Source organism: Microcebus murinus, chromosome X (genome assembly GCF_040939455.1).
Source record: "Microcebus murinus isolate Inina chromosome X, M.murinus_Inina_mat1.0, whole genome shotgun sequence".
Taxonomy (NCBI): domain Eukaryota; kingdom Metazoa; phylum Chordata; class Mammalia; order Primates; family Cheirogaleidae; genus Microcebus; species Microcebus murinus.
In genome coordinates this window covers 106,838,247-106,851,695 of record NC_134136.1, presented here as the reverse complement: position 1 = coordinate 106,851,695, position 13,449 = coordinate 106,838,247, and the positions used below count along the sequence as shown (strand labels likewise).

At 31.8% G+C, this 13,449-nt stretch overlaps 1 protein-coding gene across 9 annotated transcripts in view; it reads left to right on the top strand.

Annotated features, from left to right (window-relative positions):
* DMD (dystrophin) overlaps positions 1-13,449 on the top strand; it is a 2,109,452-nt gene that overhangs the window by 888,279 nt on the left and 1,207,724 nt on the right. For all 9 annotated transcript variants that reach the window (XM_012756891.3, XM_012756894.3, XM_012756895.3 and 6 more), the window contains 2 exons: positions 2,918-3,073; positions 12,457-12,627. In XM_012756891.3, the coding sequence (XP_012612345.1) occupies positions 2,918-3,073; positions 12,457-12,627 (327 nt within the window). The remainder of the gene's footprint in view (positions 1-2,917; positions 3,074-12,456; positions 12,628-13,449) is intronic.

Genomic DNA, 13,449 nt, shown 5'->3' with positions numbered 1-13,449 from the left:
AACAAAAATTGGCACAAGTGTATTGAGAGACAAGAACTTTTATGATATAGTAGCCAAGTAATACCTAATCTATAACTGTCATTTTTGAATCTATGATTCTGCTAAGGACTGTGTAGAATATAAAAGGGTGTCTCCCTTGTTTAATTCTCGTGGTACTTTGAATATATTTTAAATGGAAATCCACAAAGGAAATGTATTAATCTAAAAACAGCAACAACAGCAGTAGCTACAATAATAATATATAATCCAGAAATAATGAGTGCCAAGTAAGCTAACTGATTTACAGAAGTCATCTCTAATTCTCAAGGCTGAGAATTAGAGAATTACCTGAGAGAATTTAAAGACAAACATCTGGTAAAGGGCAAAGCAGGATCCAATCCGGGTACTCTTATTCCAAACTCTAACATCTCTCCATTAAATATCAGTGTTGGATATACACTGAAATGCCACCAGACAACACAGCCTGTAGCAGAAGTCATCATTAGACTTGGACTATCTAGTAGTGTCCTATGTTGTGATTATTGGAAATTTACCAAGTCAGTGATTCCTCTGACAGCATAAAGTTGAAGTATGAGGGTATATACTAGAGTCATATAGGTATTATATAACTCTACGTGAGCTATGAATCATAAAGGTAGAAATTCATATGAAATGAAAATGCTGAATGTTATTAATATTAAAGGGAAAGGAAGCCTCCTTAGTACTTTGTGTTTTAAGTATTGTTTCTGCATCTACTCCATAATATAAATGAAAAACAAACCCCTTTAGGTACATTTCAGTCATATCATTAGGAATGGGAAAATATCTCTTTTAAACAAACATTTTAAAATAAATGTATATATTTATTTTTGAAAAACTATGCAGTGTTTTATATCCAATAACATTTATTCATATTTTAGGCTGAATATTAGTGCTATAATTACTTTAAATATTCTTACCCCCAAAAAGGAATTTTGAATATAATGATATACAATGATTAACTAATATTTTCTGAGTAATAGTGGGAATACATGGAGATATATCTTAAATTTTGCAAAAGAATTGAAAGAAAAGTGACCCGACTATACTTTCTTGACTCATATTTGCAAAGGGAGATCTATCTGTTCAGCCTCTTCTCAGAACCTGTCTCTAATGTTAACTCATAAAACTTATCTACCAGTAAATATGAGCTGAAAACAACCCTATCTATGCCCATATTCTGTTTTTGTACCCTGTACCCATACAAAGGAAACAGCTCAAGGTACTTGCTCAATTTGTTTCTTGTTCTGGTTTGAATGTCGAGACCAAGTCAAGTAGTTCTTTCATAAGGACATCTATTCTTCACAACTTTTAGACTTTTCATTACTTAAGTTGCTTTGTGGCTTATACCATAACCATGGCCTTCCCTTCAAGACAATTTTGTCTATTAAAATTCTTACTGGAACAAATACAAATATAAGGAATATTTCTTCTCATTGTTTATAAATATTTTCTTTACCTATTGAATGAAATTATGTTAATAGGTAATAGTAGCTTGAATGAGCTTTCTTCATAAAAATAAAGCATTGATATTTTTTCAAAGTTTAAAAAGTAAATCATTTGGAAGAATCTTTGATTTCAAAATTTACATAGTTGATTCCCAACATAACAATTAATGATTTCAATGTTTCCAAATATGCTGACATTTATATATCTCTTATGACAAAAGTAATATGAAGTGACAAAAAGAATTCCTCTACAAAACTCAGAAAAAACTCACAATTATTAATAAATGAATATTAACATAAATCATCAAAAGAAGGGATTAAGATGGAAATACATTTTCCATGTAACCTTGATTAATCATATAATTGCTCAGCCTTTACAAAATGTTTTGTTTTAGGCATTTATTTTAAACTGAAAAGAGAAAAAAAACCTCAATTTTTGTTCTAGTTCCAAAAAACAATGACCTACTAGCAAGCTTATTTCTAGGTAATAGTAAAATAAGTATTTATCATTCAGACTTACCACTGAACAAATAAAAGCAGCAATGTGTAATATAAACTAGTATATACATTTATACACATATACTCATATATACATGCATATATACAAACATAAATATTTCCAGAAAAATAATTACAAAGCAAAGTCATGACACCAAATGAAGTGTTGGTGGTATCGTGATGAGCATAGCTATCTTCCAAAGTTATGACACTTGTCTCATGAGGCTTTTTTATGGCAACCTACTCTTGTGAAACAATATATGAGTACTTTATAGATGTGATATTCATGTGAGTTTTAAATAATATTTTTATATCTGTTTATATTTTTGAACGCCATTAAGAAATTTGTATAATCTAATTAACATACTTAAAACTACCTCTGTTCTTTATATATGATATAATATATATTAAAATTATGATCTGAAAATTTTGATATTTTACCCCACTAAAGCATAAGCACCATGAGAACAACAGTGAATGTGTGTATCTTGGCCACCACTAATTCCCCAGTGACTCAAATCCTATCTGGTACATTGTAGGCACTGAATAAATACCCACTGAATGAATGAATTAATTTATTCAAATTCATGGCTCAAATTAAAATTTAAAATAGAAATCATGTGACATTTAGAAATGACCATTATGAAATTGGATTGAAATATATGTGTGTGTGTATACATATACACACACACATATATATATTTAATGCATTCGTAAGAATAGCTGCAAATTATGCATGTGTGTATTTTTGTTTATAATTGCAGGTAAAAACATTAAATCAATAGAAGATGCAAAAACTGCATATCTACCACAGCTGCAAAATACTATTCTATTAAGCCTATAGACATTGAATACTAATTATGGGACTATTTACTCTATTTCTTTTTGTTAATGATATGAGTTAATTTAACACTGTTGCTTATTATTATGTTTTGTTTTATTTTTTCACTTAGAACTTGTATAAAAGTCTAAGTGAAGTGAAGTCTGAAGTGGAAATGGTGATAAAAACTGGACGTCAGATTGTACAGAAGAAACAGACAGAAAATCCCAAAGAGCTTGATGAAAGAGTAACAGCTTTGAAATTGCATTATAATGAGCTGGGAGCGAAGGTGCGTGCGTGCTGAGACCACAAACACTACTTTCCACTTTACTTATAATTTGTAAATCAAGAAAGCATGAGGCAGTAAATTATGTAAATTATGTACAATTGGAATCTCAGAATTTTTTCTCTCTCTCATATATGTACACGCACATATATATTTCCATGTGAATTCTTATTAAGAAACAATAATTAATCATTGAAGTTCTGCTATTCAGTGCAGATTGAAAACTGCACTCGGGGGAGGTTTTTATTATTAGCCCTTCAGATAATTGTATAAGAGTTTCTTTGTTCTAAATTTGCCTTCTTTCCATTGTATAAATTTACTTATGATGACTTAAAGACTGGTAAATATTATAAACTACTGCATCTATTTATATTTAGGTCTAATGGAGTTGACACATTCCACATAGATCATATTAGGTTTAATGGAGTTGGAACGTTCCGCAGAAATTATTTACCCATATGGCCAAGCTTTCACGATCTACCGCACTTGGCTAATAAGATAGTATGAATAGCCAACTATATAATATGACTCTGTAATTATTTTTATATTGTTGCCCTGATCAAAGTCTTATGACCAACTCCATCTCACTGTTAATTAAAGATGCTTAATTACATTGATAATGAAGAGATGTCTCTATCTCCTCTTTCCAAAACTGTGGGATGTCTAGGATAGTCATCTCACTTCCCGCAGCACAAATAGTCTGTATAGTTAGAACTTTGATGATTTAAAATTTTGCTAGTAAGTTGGCATTTCACTCTGTTGATTGTGTCCTTTACTGAGCAGAAGCGTTTTTGTTTGATGATTCCCACTTGTCTATTTTTGTTCTTGTTGATGCCTGTGCTTTTAGAGTCATATCCAAAAAAATCTTTGCCAAGACCAATGTCAGGAGGCTTTTTCCCTATGTTTCCTTCTAGTCATTTTATAGTTTCAGAACTTACATTTAAGCCTTTAACACATTTTGAGTTGATATTTGGATATGGTGTGAGATAGGGATCAGTTTCATTTTTCTACATGTGGATATCCTATTTCACAGTACCATTTATTGAAGAGACAGTCCTTTCCCTGTTGTGTGTTCTTGGTGCCTTTGTCAAAGATCATTTGATCATAAATGTGAGGCTTTATTTCTGGGCTCTCTATTCTGTTCCATTGGTCTATATGTTTTTATGCTAATACTATGTTCTTTCAATTACTTTAGCTTTGTGGTATATTTTGGAATCAGGTAATTTGGTGGCTCCAGCTTTGTTCTTTTTTAATTTTTTTAAAGTGTTATGGGTACATATTAATCATATATATTTATGTGGTGCCTGTGATGTCTTGATACAGACATACAATATATAATGATCAAATCAGGGTAATTAGGGTATCCATCACCTCAAGCATTTATAATTTCTCTGTGTTAGGAACATTCCTCTTCAACTGTTTTAGTTCTTTGAAAATATACACTAAATTGTTATTAACTATTGTCACAGTATTCTGCTACTGAATACTGGACCTTATTCAATTTAACTGTATTTGTGTACACATTAGCCATCCACAATTTATCCCCTCTCTGCCTCTGGTAGCCATCATTCTACTCTCTATCTCTATGAGTTCAATTCTTAAAAGTGTTTAGCTCTCACATATAAGCAAGAACATACAAAATTTATTTTTCTGTGTCTAGCTGATTTCACTTAATATAATGCCCTCCATTTACATCCCTGTTGTTGCAAATGATAGGACTTCATCCTTTTTATGGAAGACTAATATTCTCTTGTATATATGTACCACATTTTATTTATCTATTCATCTGTTGATGGGCACTTAAGTCGATTCCAATAAATAAAGTGCTGCAATAAAAATGGGAGTGCACATGTCTTTTCCATATACTGATTTCCTTTTATGTTTTTGTTTTTCTGTGTTTTTTTTTTTTTTTTGGACATATATATCAAGCATTGAGATTGGTGGTCAAATGGTAGTTCTATTTTTAGTTTTTTGAGGAACCTCTATACTGTTCTCCATAGTGATTACACTAATTGCATTCCCCCAAACAGTGTACCAGGGTTCCCTTTTCTTCACATACATGCCAGCATTCATTATAGCCTGTCTTTTGGGTAAAAACCATTTTAACTGGGAGAAGATAATATCTCACTGTAGTTTTGATTTGCATTTCTCTGATAATTGATGATGTTGAACATTTTTTCATATACCTGTTGGCCATTTATATTTCTTCTTTTGAGAACTGTCTATTCAGATTTTTCCCATTTTTAAAATTAAATTGATTTTTTCCTACTGAGTTGAGTACCTTATATATTATGATTATTAATCCCTTGTCAAATGGATAGTTTGTAAATATTTTTCCCATTCTGTGGATGGTCTCTTAACTTTGTTGATTGTTTCGTTTGTCTTGCAAAGGCTTTTAGCTTGTCCAATTTCACTTTGCTTGCCTATGCTTTGGGGATATTACTCAAGAAATATATACCAAGACCAACTTTGCTGGAGCATTTCCCAAATATTTTCTTCTAGTAGTTTCATGTCTTAAATTTAAGTCTTTAAAGATGTTGATTTGATTTGATTTGAGTTGATTTTGTGTATGGTAAAGGATAGGGGTCTCATTTCATTCTTCTGCATATTGATATCCAGATTTCCCAGCACCATTTATGGAAGAGACTGTCCTTTCCCTAAAGTATATTTTTGACACCTTTGTCAAAAATGAGTTCACTGTAAATGTGTAAATGTGTAGATTTATTCCTGGGTTCTCTATTCTGTTCCGTTGGTCTAAGTGTCTGTTTTTATGTTGTTACTATGCTGTTTGGGTCATGATAGGTTTGTAGTATAATTTGAAGTCTGAAGGAATTTGTGATTCCTTCAGATTGGTTCTTTTTGCTCAGGATGGCTCAGGCAATTCTGTGTTTACTGTGGTTCTGGGTAAAATTGGGATTTTTTTTCTGTTTCTGTGAAGAATGTTATTGGTATTTTGGTAGGGGTTGCATTGATTCTGTAGATTGCTTTGGGTAGTATGGACATTTTAACAATATTATTTCTTCTAATCCATGAATATCTTTTTATTTATTTGTGTCTTCTTGAATTTATTAAATGAAAGTTTTATAGTTTTTGTTGTATAGATTTTTTACTTCCTTGGTTAAATTTATTTCTAATATTTTACTTTTGTATGTTATTATAAATGTGATTGGATTCTTGGTTTCATTTTTGCATAGTTACTTCTTAGTATATATAAATGCTACTTATTTGAGTATGCTAATTTTGTACATTGCCACCTTACTGAATTCATTTATTATTTCTAACAATTTTGGTAGATTCTTTAGGATCTTTTTATATATAAGATTATGTCATCTACAAACAGTGATCATTTAACTTTTTCTTTTCAAATTTAGTAATTATAAAAAGAAACCATGAGAACATGAATTTTCAGTATAGTGGACTGACTGGTCCATTTCTCTGCCATTATTTTACATTATTCTAAACTTTTTATAATATTTTGGTCCTCAATTAAAACTTAAAGTAGGCCGGGCGCGGTGGCTCACGCCTGTAATCCTAGCTCTCTGGGAGGCCGAGGCGGGCGGATTGCTCGAGGTCAGGAGTTCAAACCCAGCCTGAGCAAGAGTGAGACCCCGTCTCTACTATAAATAGAAAGAAATTAATTGGCCAACTAATATATATATAAAAAAAAAATTAGCCGGGCATGGTGGCGCATGCCTGTAGTCCCAGCTACTTGGGAGGCTGAGGCAGGAGGATTGCTTGAGCCAGGAGTTTGAGGTTGCTGTGAGCTAGGCTGACGCCATGGCACTCACTCTAGCCTGGGCGACAAAGTGAGACTCTGTCTCAAAAAAAAAAAAAAAAAAAACTTAAAGTATTAACATAGTAATAATTATTTTTTTCTTTAAAAAGTTTTAATTGCTTAATACATTTTATAGTATCTAAGAGAATAAATGTATTTTCTTAGTAATTAAGTAATGGGCTTTTTTTCCTTGAACTTATGAAAATGAAATGTCCTTTCCTTGGCATTTATGGCCATTTCTAAATAAGTGCAAGTTTATTTTAAGTGCCTAAATGAACATTTTTAAATGTGCTACTTTGGAATAATTTTACTTTTCTAATGCTTAGTGTAGAAGGAAAAAATCAGTAGTGAATAAATGTTTATCTGAAGGGCCAGTTAAGAAAAAATAAAAATGAACTTTCAACATTTTAATTTCATACTTACTAAAGGAAATCAATCTCTGGGTGGGTAAAAAGTTATATTTTTACAAATCTGGTTCCCGACTTTATTTTATTTTATTTTATTTTATTTTATTTTATTTTATTTTATTTTATTTTATTTTATTTTATTTTATTGAGACAGAGTCTTGTTTTGTTCCCCAGGCTAGAGTGAGTGCCGTGGCATCAGCCTAGCTCACAGCAATCTCAATCTCTTGGGCTCAAGCAATCCTGCTGCCTCAGCCTCCCAAGTAGCTGGGACTACAGGAATGCGCCACCATGCCCAGCTAATTTTTTCTATATATAATAGTTGGCCAATTAATTTCTTTCTATTTATAGTAGAGACAGGGTCTTGCTCTTGCTCAGGCTGGTTTCGAACTCCTGATCTCTAACAATCCACCTGCCTTGGCCTCCCAGAGTGCTAGGATTACAGGCACAGGCGTGAGCCACCGCACCCGGCTGTTCCTGACTTTATTGAATAGAGTAACATCTTTGAGAAAATTGTCACCTCATCTTAGACCCAACTATTAATGTCCATATGTAGCCATGGACATAGCAATGGAGAGGTACATTTCTAGTATTAATATGTGACCTTGAAAGTGGATTAAAGTATGTATCTTGAATCTACTAATTGCAAATTTGTTATCACTGAAAGTAAATTTTAGATTCAAATAAAAATCTGAAAATAATCATTTTTGTTAGCTGATAACCTTTATTTTTATATTTATAAAACCCTCTAATTTATATTTGGCATGCTTTTCAAGAGAGTTTGTTGTGGTCCTCTGACAAAAGTTTCTCCTAATTTGTTCCAAAAATAAGGAACACTAATACCTAGTCAATAGTAAAGCATGATGACAATCTTGAACTAAAATATATTTCAACTGCTCGTTTAATCTACCAAGGTACCTTTGGAATAAAAGGCCTTTATATCCTGTTAGAGAAGCTTATCATTGTGTTAAAGATAAACACACAGAGGAAAGTTGTATCTGCACTTGGTATCTTATTCCAGTATTTGTCAATTATCACATATACCAGTTTTTCCATATTTAACATCAATTACAAAATATTGAATAATTTCTAGTTTATAATTAATTAGAGGTTAAGTAATCTCTAATATTAATCCTATTGCTATAGCTTGTTTAATCCTGGAGATTTATTTTCTTTATATTCAACAGTTCATAATTTGATCTGTGTGACTTTATGTTAAAAGAATATGTTGATGAGTATGTTTTCTTAAAATGGAAAATATATATTTTGGGAAAGTTTTCTCCATTTACCTTTTGTAGTATAATCATTCCTCAGGCCTCTTCTTTGTCATAAGGATTTAGACAAAAATCTTTGCCTTTGCAAAAATTAATTTAACATAAAATAAAATAGAATAAATCAATTAGAATTTAAAACACCAAACATTACATTAGAAGGTTATTAGTGCCCTGACATTATTATTGTTAAGAATTGAGGCTTGGAGCAGTGGCTCGTGTCTGTAATCCTAGCACTTTGGGGGGACAAGATGCAAGGATTTCTTGAGGCCAGGAGTTTGAGACCAGTCTGAACAAAAGTGAAACATAAGCTCCAGAAAAAATAGAAAATTACCTGGATGTGATGGTATTTGCCTGTATTCCTAGCTATTCTGGAGGCTGAGGCAGGAGGAATGCTTGAACCCAGGAATTTGAGGCTGCAGTGAGCTATGATGATGCCACTCTAGCCAGGGCAACAGAACAAGATCTCAAAAATACCAATGAACAAACAAAAAAGAATTGAATGATATTTAAAATGATCCAAAGCCCTCTTTATCCCTGAAAATATATATTTGAGAATTTATTTATTTTAGCCACATTCCACTTAGTAATATTAAAGCAAAATGAAAAGAGTACTAAGAAATCATACTTAACTTTAATAGTATGACAGAATACAGCAGCAACATAGGGCAGAAATTTATTTTTGAAGTAGAAATTTAGAATCATTAATGATTAAGGGATCATGTAAGGGATCTTATAAAAATGTGGTATGTCATATATTCTTTGGCTGAGAAAAAATAATTGCATTTTCACCTTCAAACCATTTTTAACAGTGGCTTTGTTGAATAAAAGCAAAGGTAGCAATGTTTAATTTATTATATTATTTTTATATACAAAAGGAACCTTCTATTTTAATCATCTTCAGAATTCACATATTTGTAATTGCCTTAGTTCAGTATGTGTTACCTTTTTGTGGTAGTCAGTTCAGGCTGCCCTAACAAAATAGAATAGACAGAGTGGCTTATACAACAGAACTTTATTCCTCAAAGCTTTGGAGTTTGGAAGTCCAAGAACACGAAGCTGTCCCATCCAGTTCCTGGTGAGAGTTTTCTTCTTAGCTTTTAGGTGGCTACCTTCTCACTGTATCCTCACATGGGGTGGAGGAGAGATAAAAGGGAGAGAGAGAAAGAGAGAAAACTTATTATTAAGGCTACAGTCTATTAAACTAGAGCCCCACCCTTATGACCTCATTTAACCTTAATTACTTTCTCAGGACTAAATATAGTTCTTTAAGACACAATCACATTAGGGGTTAGAGTGTCAACATATTAATATTAATTGTTCAGGGACACAATTCAGCCTATAGTACTTTTCATACAGTACAGAATTTTACTATAATATTTATTTAAATATCAGCCACTTCGTTTAAGTGTTCAATGAATAGAAATAAAAAGTTTCTTATATCTAAATCTCATTAATTTATTGAATGCCATTAAACTTAGCAGCCTTGATGTAATAATACCTACTATTCTTTTTTCAATTCTCCATGCTTTGATTTTTATGAAAATATACATTAATAGCAATGCTTATATTATCCCCAAAATACATTTTTAAGTGTTCATAACACAATAACTGTTGAAACATTTTACTGCAGGTGGCACTCTTTTAGCTGTATCCATTCCCCACCAAAATTGTGTAAAACTCAATTTTCCTTAAGAGGGCACTGTCTACTGTTTTTTAAAAACCTATTCAGCTGGAAATAAGCAAAATAAAATAAATAAAAATCAATAATGCATTAGCTTTGGGAAGATAGAATTTCTTTGAAATATTGAATCTAGAATCCTTTTTCTACCAATAGCACATAGAAAAAATAACTATGCATGGAAACCACACCATAAGGTATATTATTTTTTCTCCCATACACAAATAAAATTCTTTCAGTCCAAAGGGCAGATGCTTTTACTTTCCTTAGGGGAAAAATAGAAGGGAAAATCTGTAAGAAAAAATAACAAAATAAAAAAGAATTTGCAGCCTCAGCAACTAAACATTTTTTAAATGTACACACACTATTCTCAAAGTAACTAATGAATCTGTTTGAGCATTTGGAATTTCTATCGTGGTTTCAGAATATTTATTTTGATTGTAGCATTTTAAATTCTTTATACACACAAAATACCTTTGGTATTTTTCCATGCTTATGGCCGGATTCTTATTTTGGTTGTGTGTGTGTGTTTGTGTGTATATATATATATATATATTTATATCAGTGCTACCTATTATTATGCCTACTGCATAATACAAGAATATGGCATGTATGCACTTGTGCAGTTGTTCTTGTTGTTTTAATCAATTCCCTTACAGTTGAGATTAATCTAGACTCCACTTTTCAGATCTCTTAGCAACAAAACCCAAATCTTTTTGAGGTTTTCATTACCTGTATAATATTAATAATAAAAACAAAAAATGTAAATAAAGCTTTTGCTATGTACATTCAATCACAGTTTTTATTGAACTATCCCTAAAGAGAAATAATGGGAATAGAAGAAGGGATTGAGGTGTTATAAAGTGTCAAGCTCTCTCAAACTGTTTTCTGATTTTACTCTGACAACAGCCCTATGTGCTAAGTAGTGTAATACCATTTGATAGATGTGTAAACTGAGAAAAATGAGTCATCCTGCCAAAATCATAATCAAGTTGAGAGTTTACTCGATATGGAAGAGCCTGACATGCTTACATTTCATCATGCTACCTCTGCAGACTCAAATATTGACATCTATTATTCAGATTCCCAGCCTCCATGACAGAAAAAAGGTGTTTTTTTTTTTTCTCTTTCAAACACCTAAGACATATAACAAACAAAACAGGAACAAACTTGTAAGAGTAAATTTTTTGTGTAAATTCTACCATTTATATTTTCTGGCTTGCAATGAATGGTTCGCAGGATTTCATTCTTTCCTTTATTCAATGTATAAAACATTCTTCCTGAGACCATTCTTTGTTCAAGGAACTGCAGGGAACATAGTGGTAATCTAAGGAGGTGTAAGGCAAAGGAACTTGACTTTGAGGAACTGAAACTTATTTATCTGGTTTTTGCTGATGATTTGACTACACTTAGGAAGAGATCTTGGACTTCTTAACAAGCCAAACAGCTGACAAACTGAATAAAATGTAGGTATATTTGGAAAGGTGGTGGAAAAATACAAATTTGTTCATCCCTTATGTGGCAATGTAGAACAATTTATTTTTGAGATTCTTGGTTTTAAGCACTGAGAACAGAAGCACAGTATCAAATCATGATTTTCTCTATTAATGACAGTTAAAATTTTATTTTTGTATTTAGTTTTTGCCACTATTGGATGACAGAATTATGTTTAAAGACTCAGTGACCTATTTTTGGTATTATTTTTTGTGTGAAGATAAGACACTTTAAAGATGCAATGAGTATAAAATTGGTAATTCTAGGTATTACGTAAATACTTTTGCCTATTGAGAGAAATACTATTCTTTTTCCATTTTGATTCCTTACCAGCATAAGCAAGCGTCATTTGTGTATAGAAGATTGTAAACCTATTGCCCATCTTTTTGACAAATGACTATAGGTTTTCTGCAAGAAATGGGTCATACCTTCAGTTTGAATCATGTCATTCCATATATATATTATAAAATTTGGCCATAAATTATTTTTTACTTATATTGGAGACAAATTCTTAAAGCATTTCTTTTTACCATGACAACACATACAATGCACTATCTTTTGGGAGAAGGATCTCATCTGCTTTAGACTGTTTTATTCACTATTAATATTCAGAATATATGGTTTTTCTAAAATATCATTTTTCAAACATTTAATAAAATGGTTATTTTAAATGCTAAAAATATGAAATCTCCAATTAAATGGCTCTAACTAAATATGAATTAAAAATAAACCAAATTACATTTTATTATCATTTTTTTCAGGTAACAGAAAGGAAGCAACAGTTGGAGAAATGCTTGAAATTGTCCCGTAAGATGCGAAAGGAAATGAATGCCTTGACAGAATGGCTGGCAGCTACAGATATGGAATTGACAAAGAGATCAGCAGTTGAAGGAATGCCTAGTAATTTGGATTCTGAAGTTGCCTGGGGAAAGGTAAAACCTGTATCACTGAAGGTTATTTTTAACATACATTAAAAACACACAGTAATATGATTTTGGAAGAAAGTATTAATGTGTAGCAATGATAGAATTATAAATACTATCTTGCTTCATTTTCCCTTTCCCAAAAAATTAATCAGTAGTTTATATTTCAGGACCACAATGAAACCCCAGTGGTAAGCATTAGTAAAGTCTTCTCAAAGCTTACTTAAAATTCAATAGGTTATAAGTAAATCCTTGAAATATACATACATCATTAGTCAGAAATTCAGACAAGAGATGAGACTCTATGTTCTACTGGTTTTCCTAAGACCAGACTGCTCATATGGATCCCACAACAATGAACAGGGCAAGGACACAGAGACTGAGGACAGTTGGGCTGGACAGGACTTGCAAGATCTGCAGATTGCCAAAGTCACAAAATCAAAAAGAATCTCAAGGGGTCTGTGTAGGTGCTATCATTTCCATCACTAGGGCATGGGTCTTCCTTTAATCCTTAGCTGGCAAATTCTTGCGCTTACTGTGACAGCCAATCAGACATTTATTGCTGCCTAGAATTTAAGGTCAAGGCACTCAATAGCTTAATATTTTTTTACAGTTGATCCATTACTAGATTACTTGAAAGTATATTGACATAGAGGAAATAGCTTATAACAATACTATGTTTTTACCTCAAACTTTGTCAAGTCATTGGACCATATATAAAAAATATAGCAACCCTATATCCTAAATATTTTTTAAATTAACAAACCTTTGCCTATATTAACTAGCTGTTTAAGAGATCTGTACTTTATTTTTTAATTCCACATGGCTATC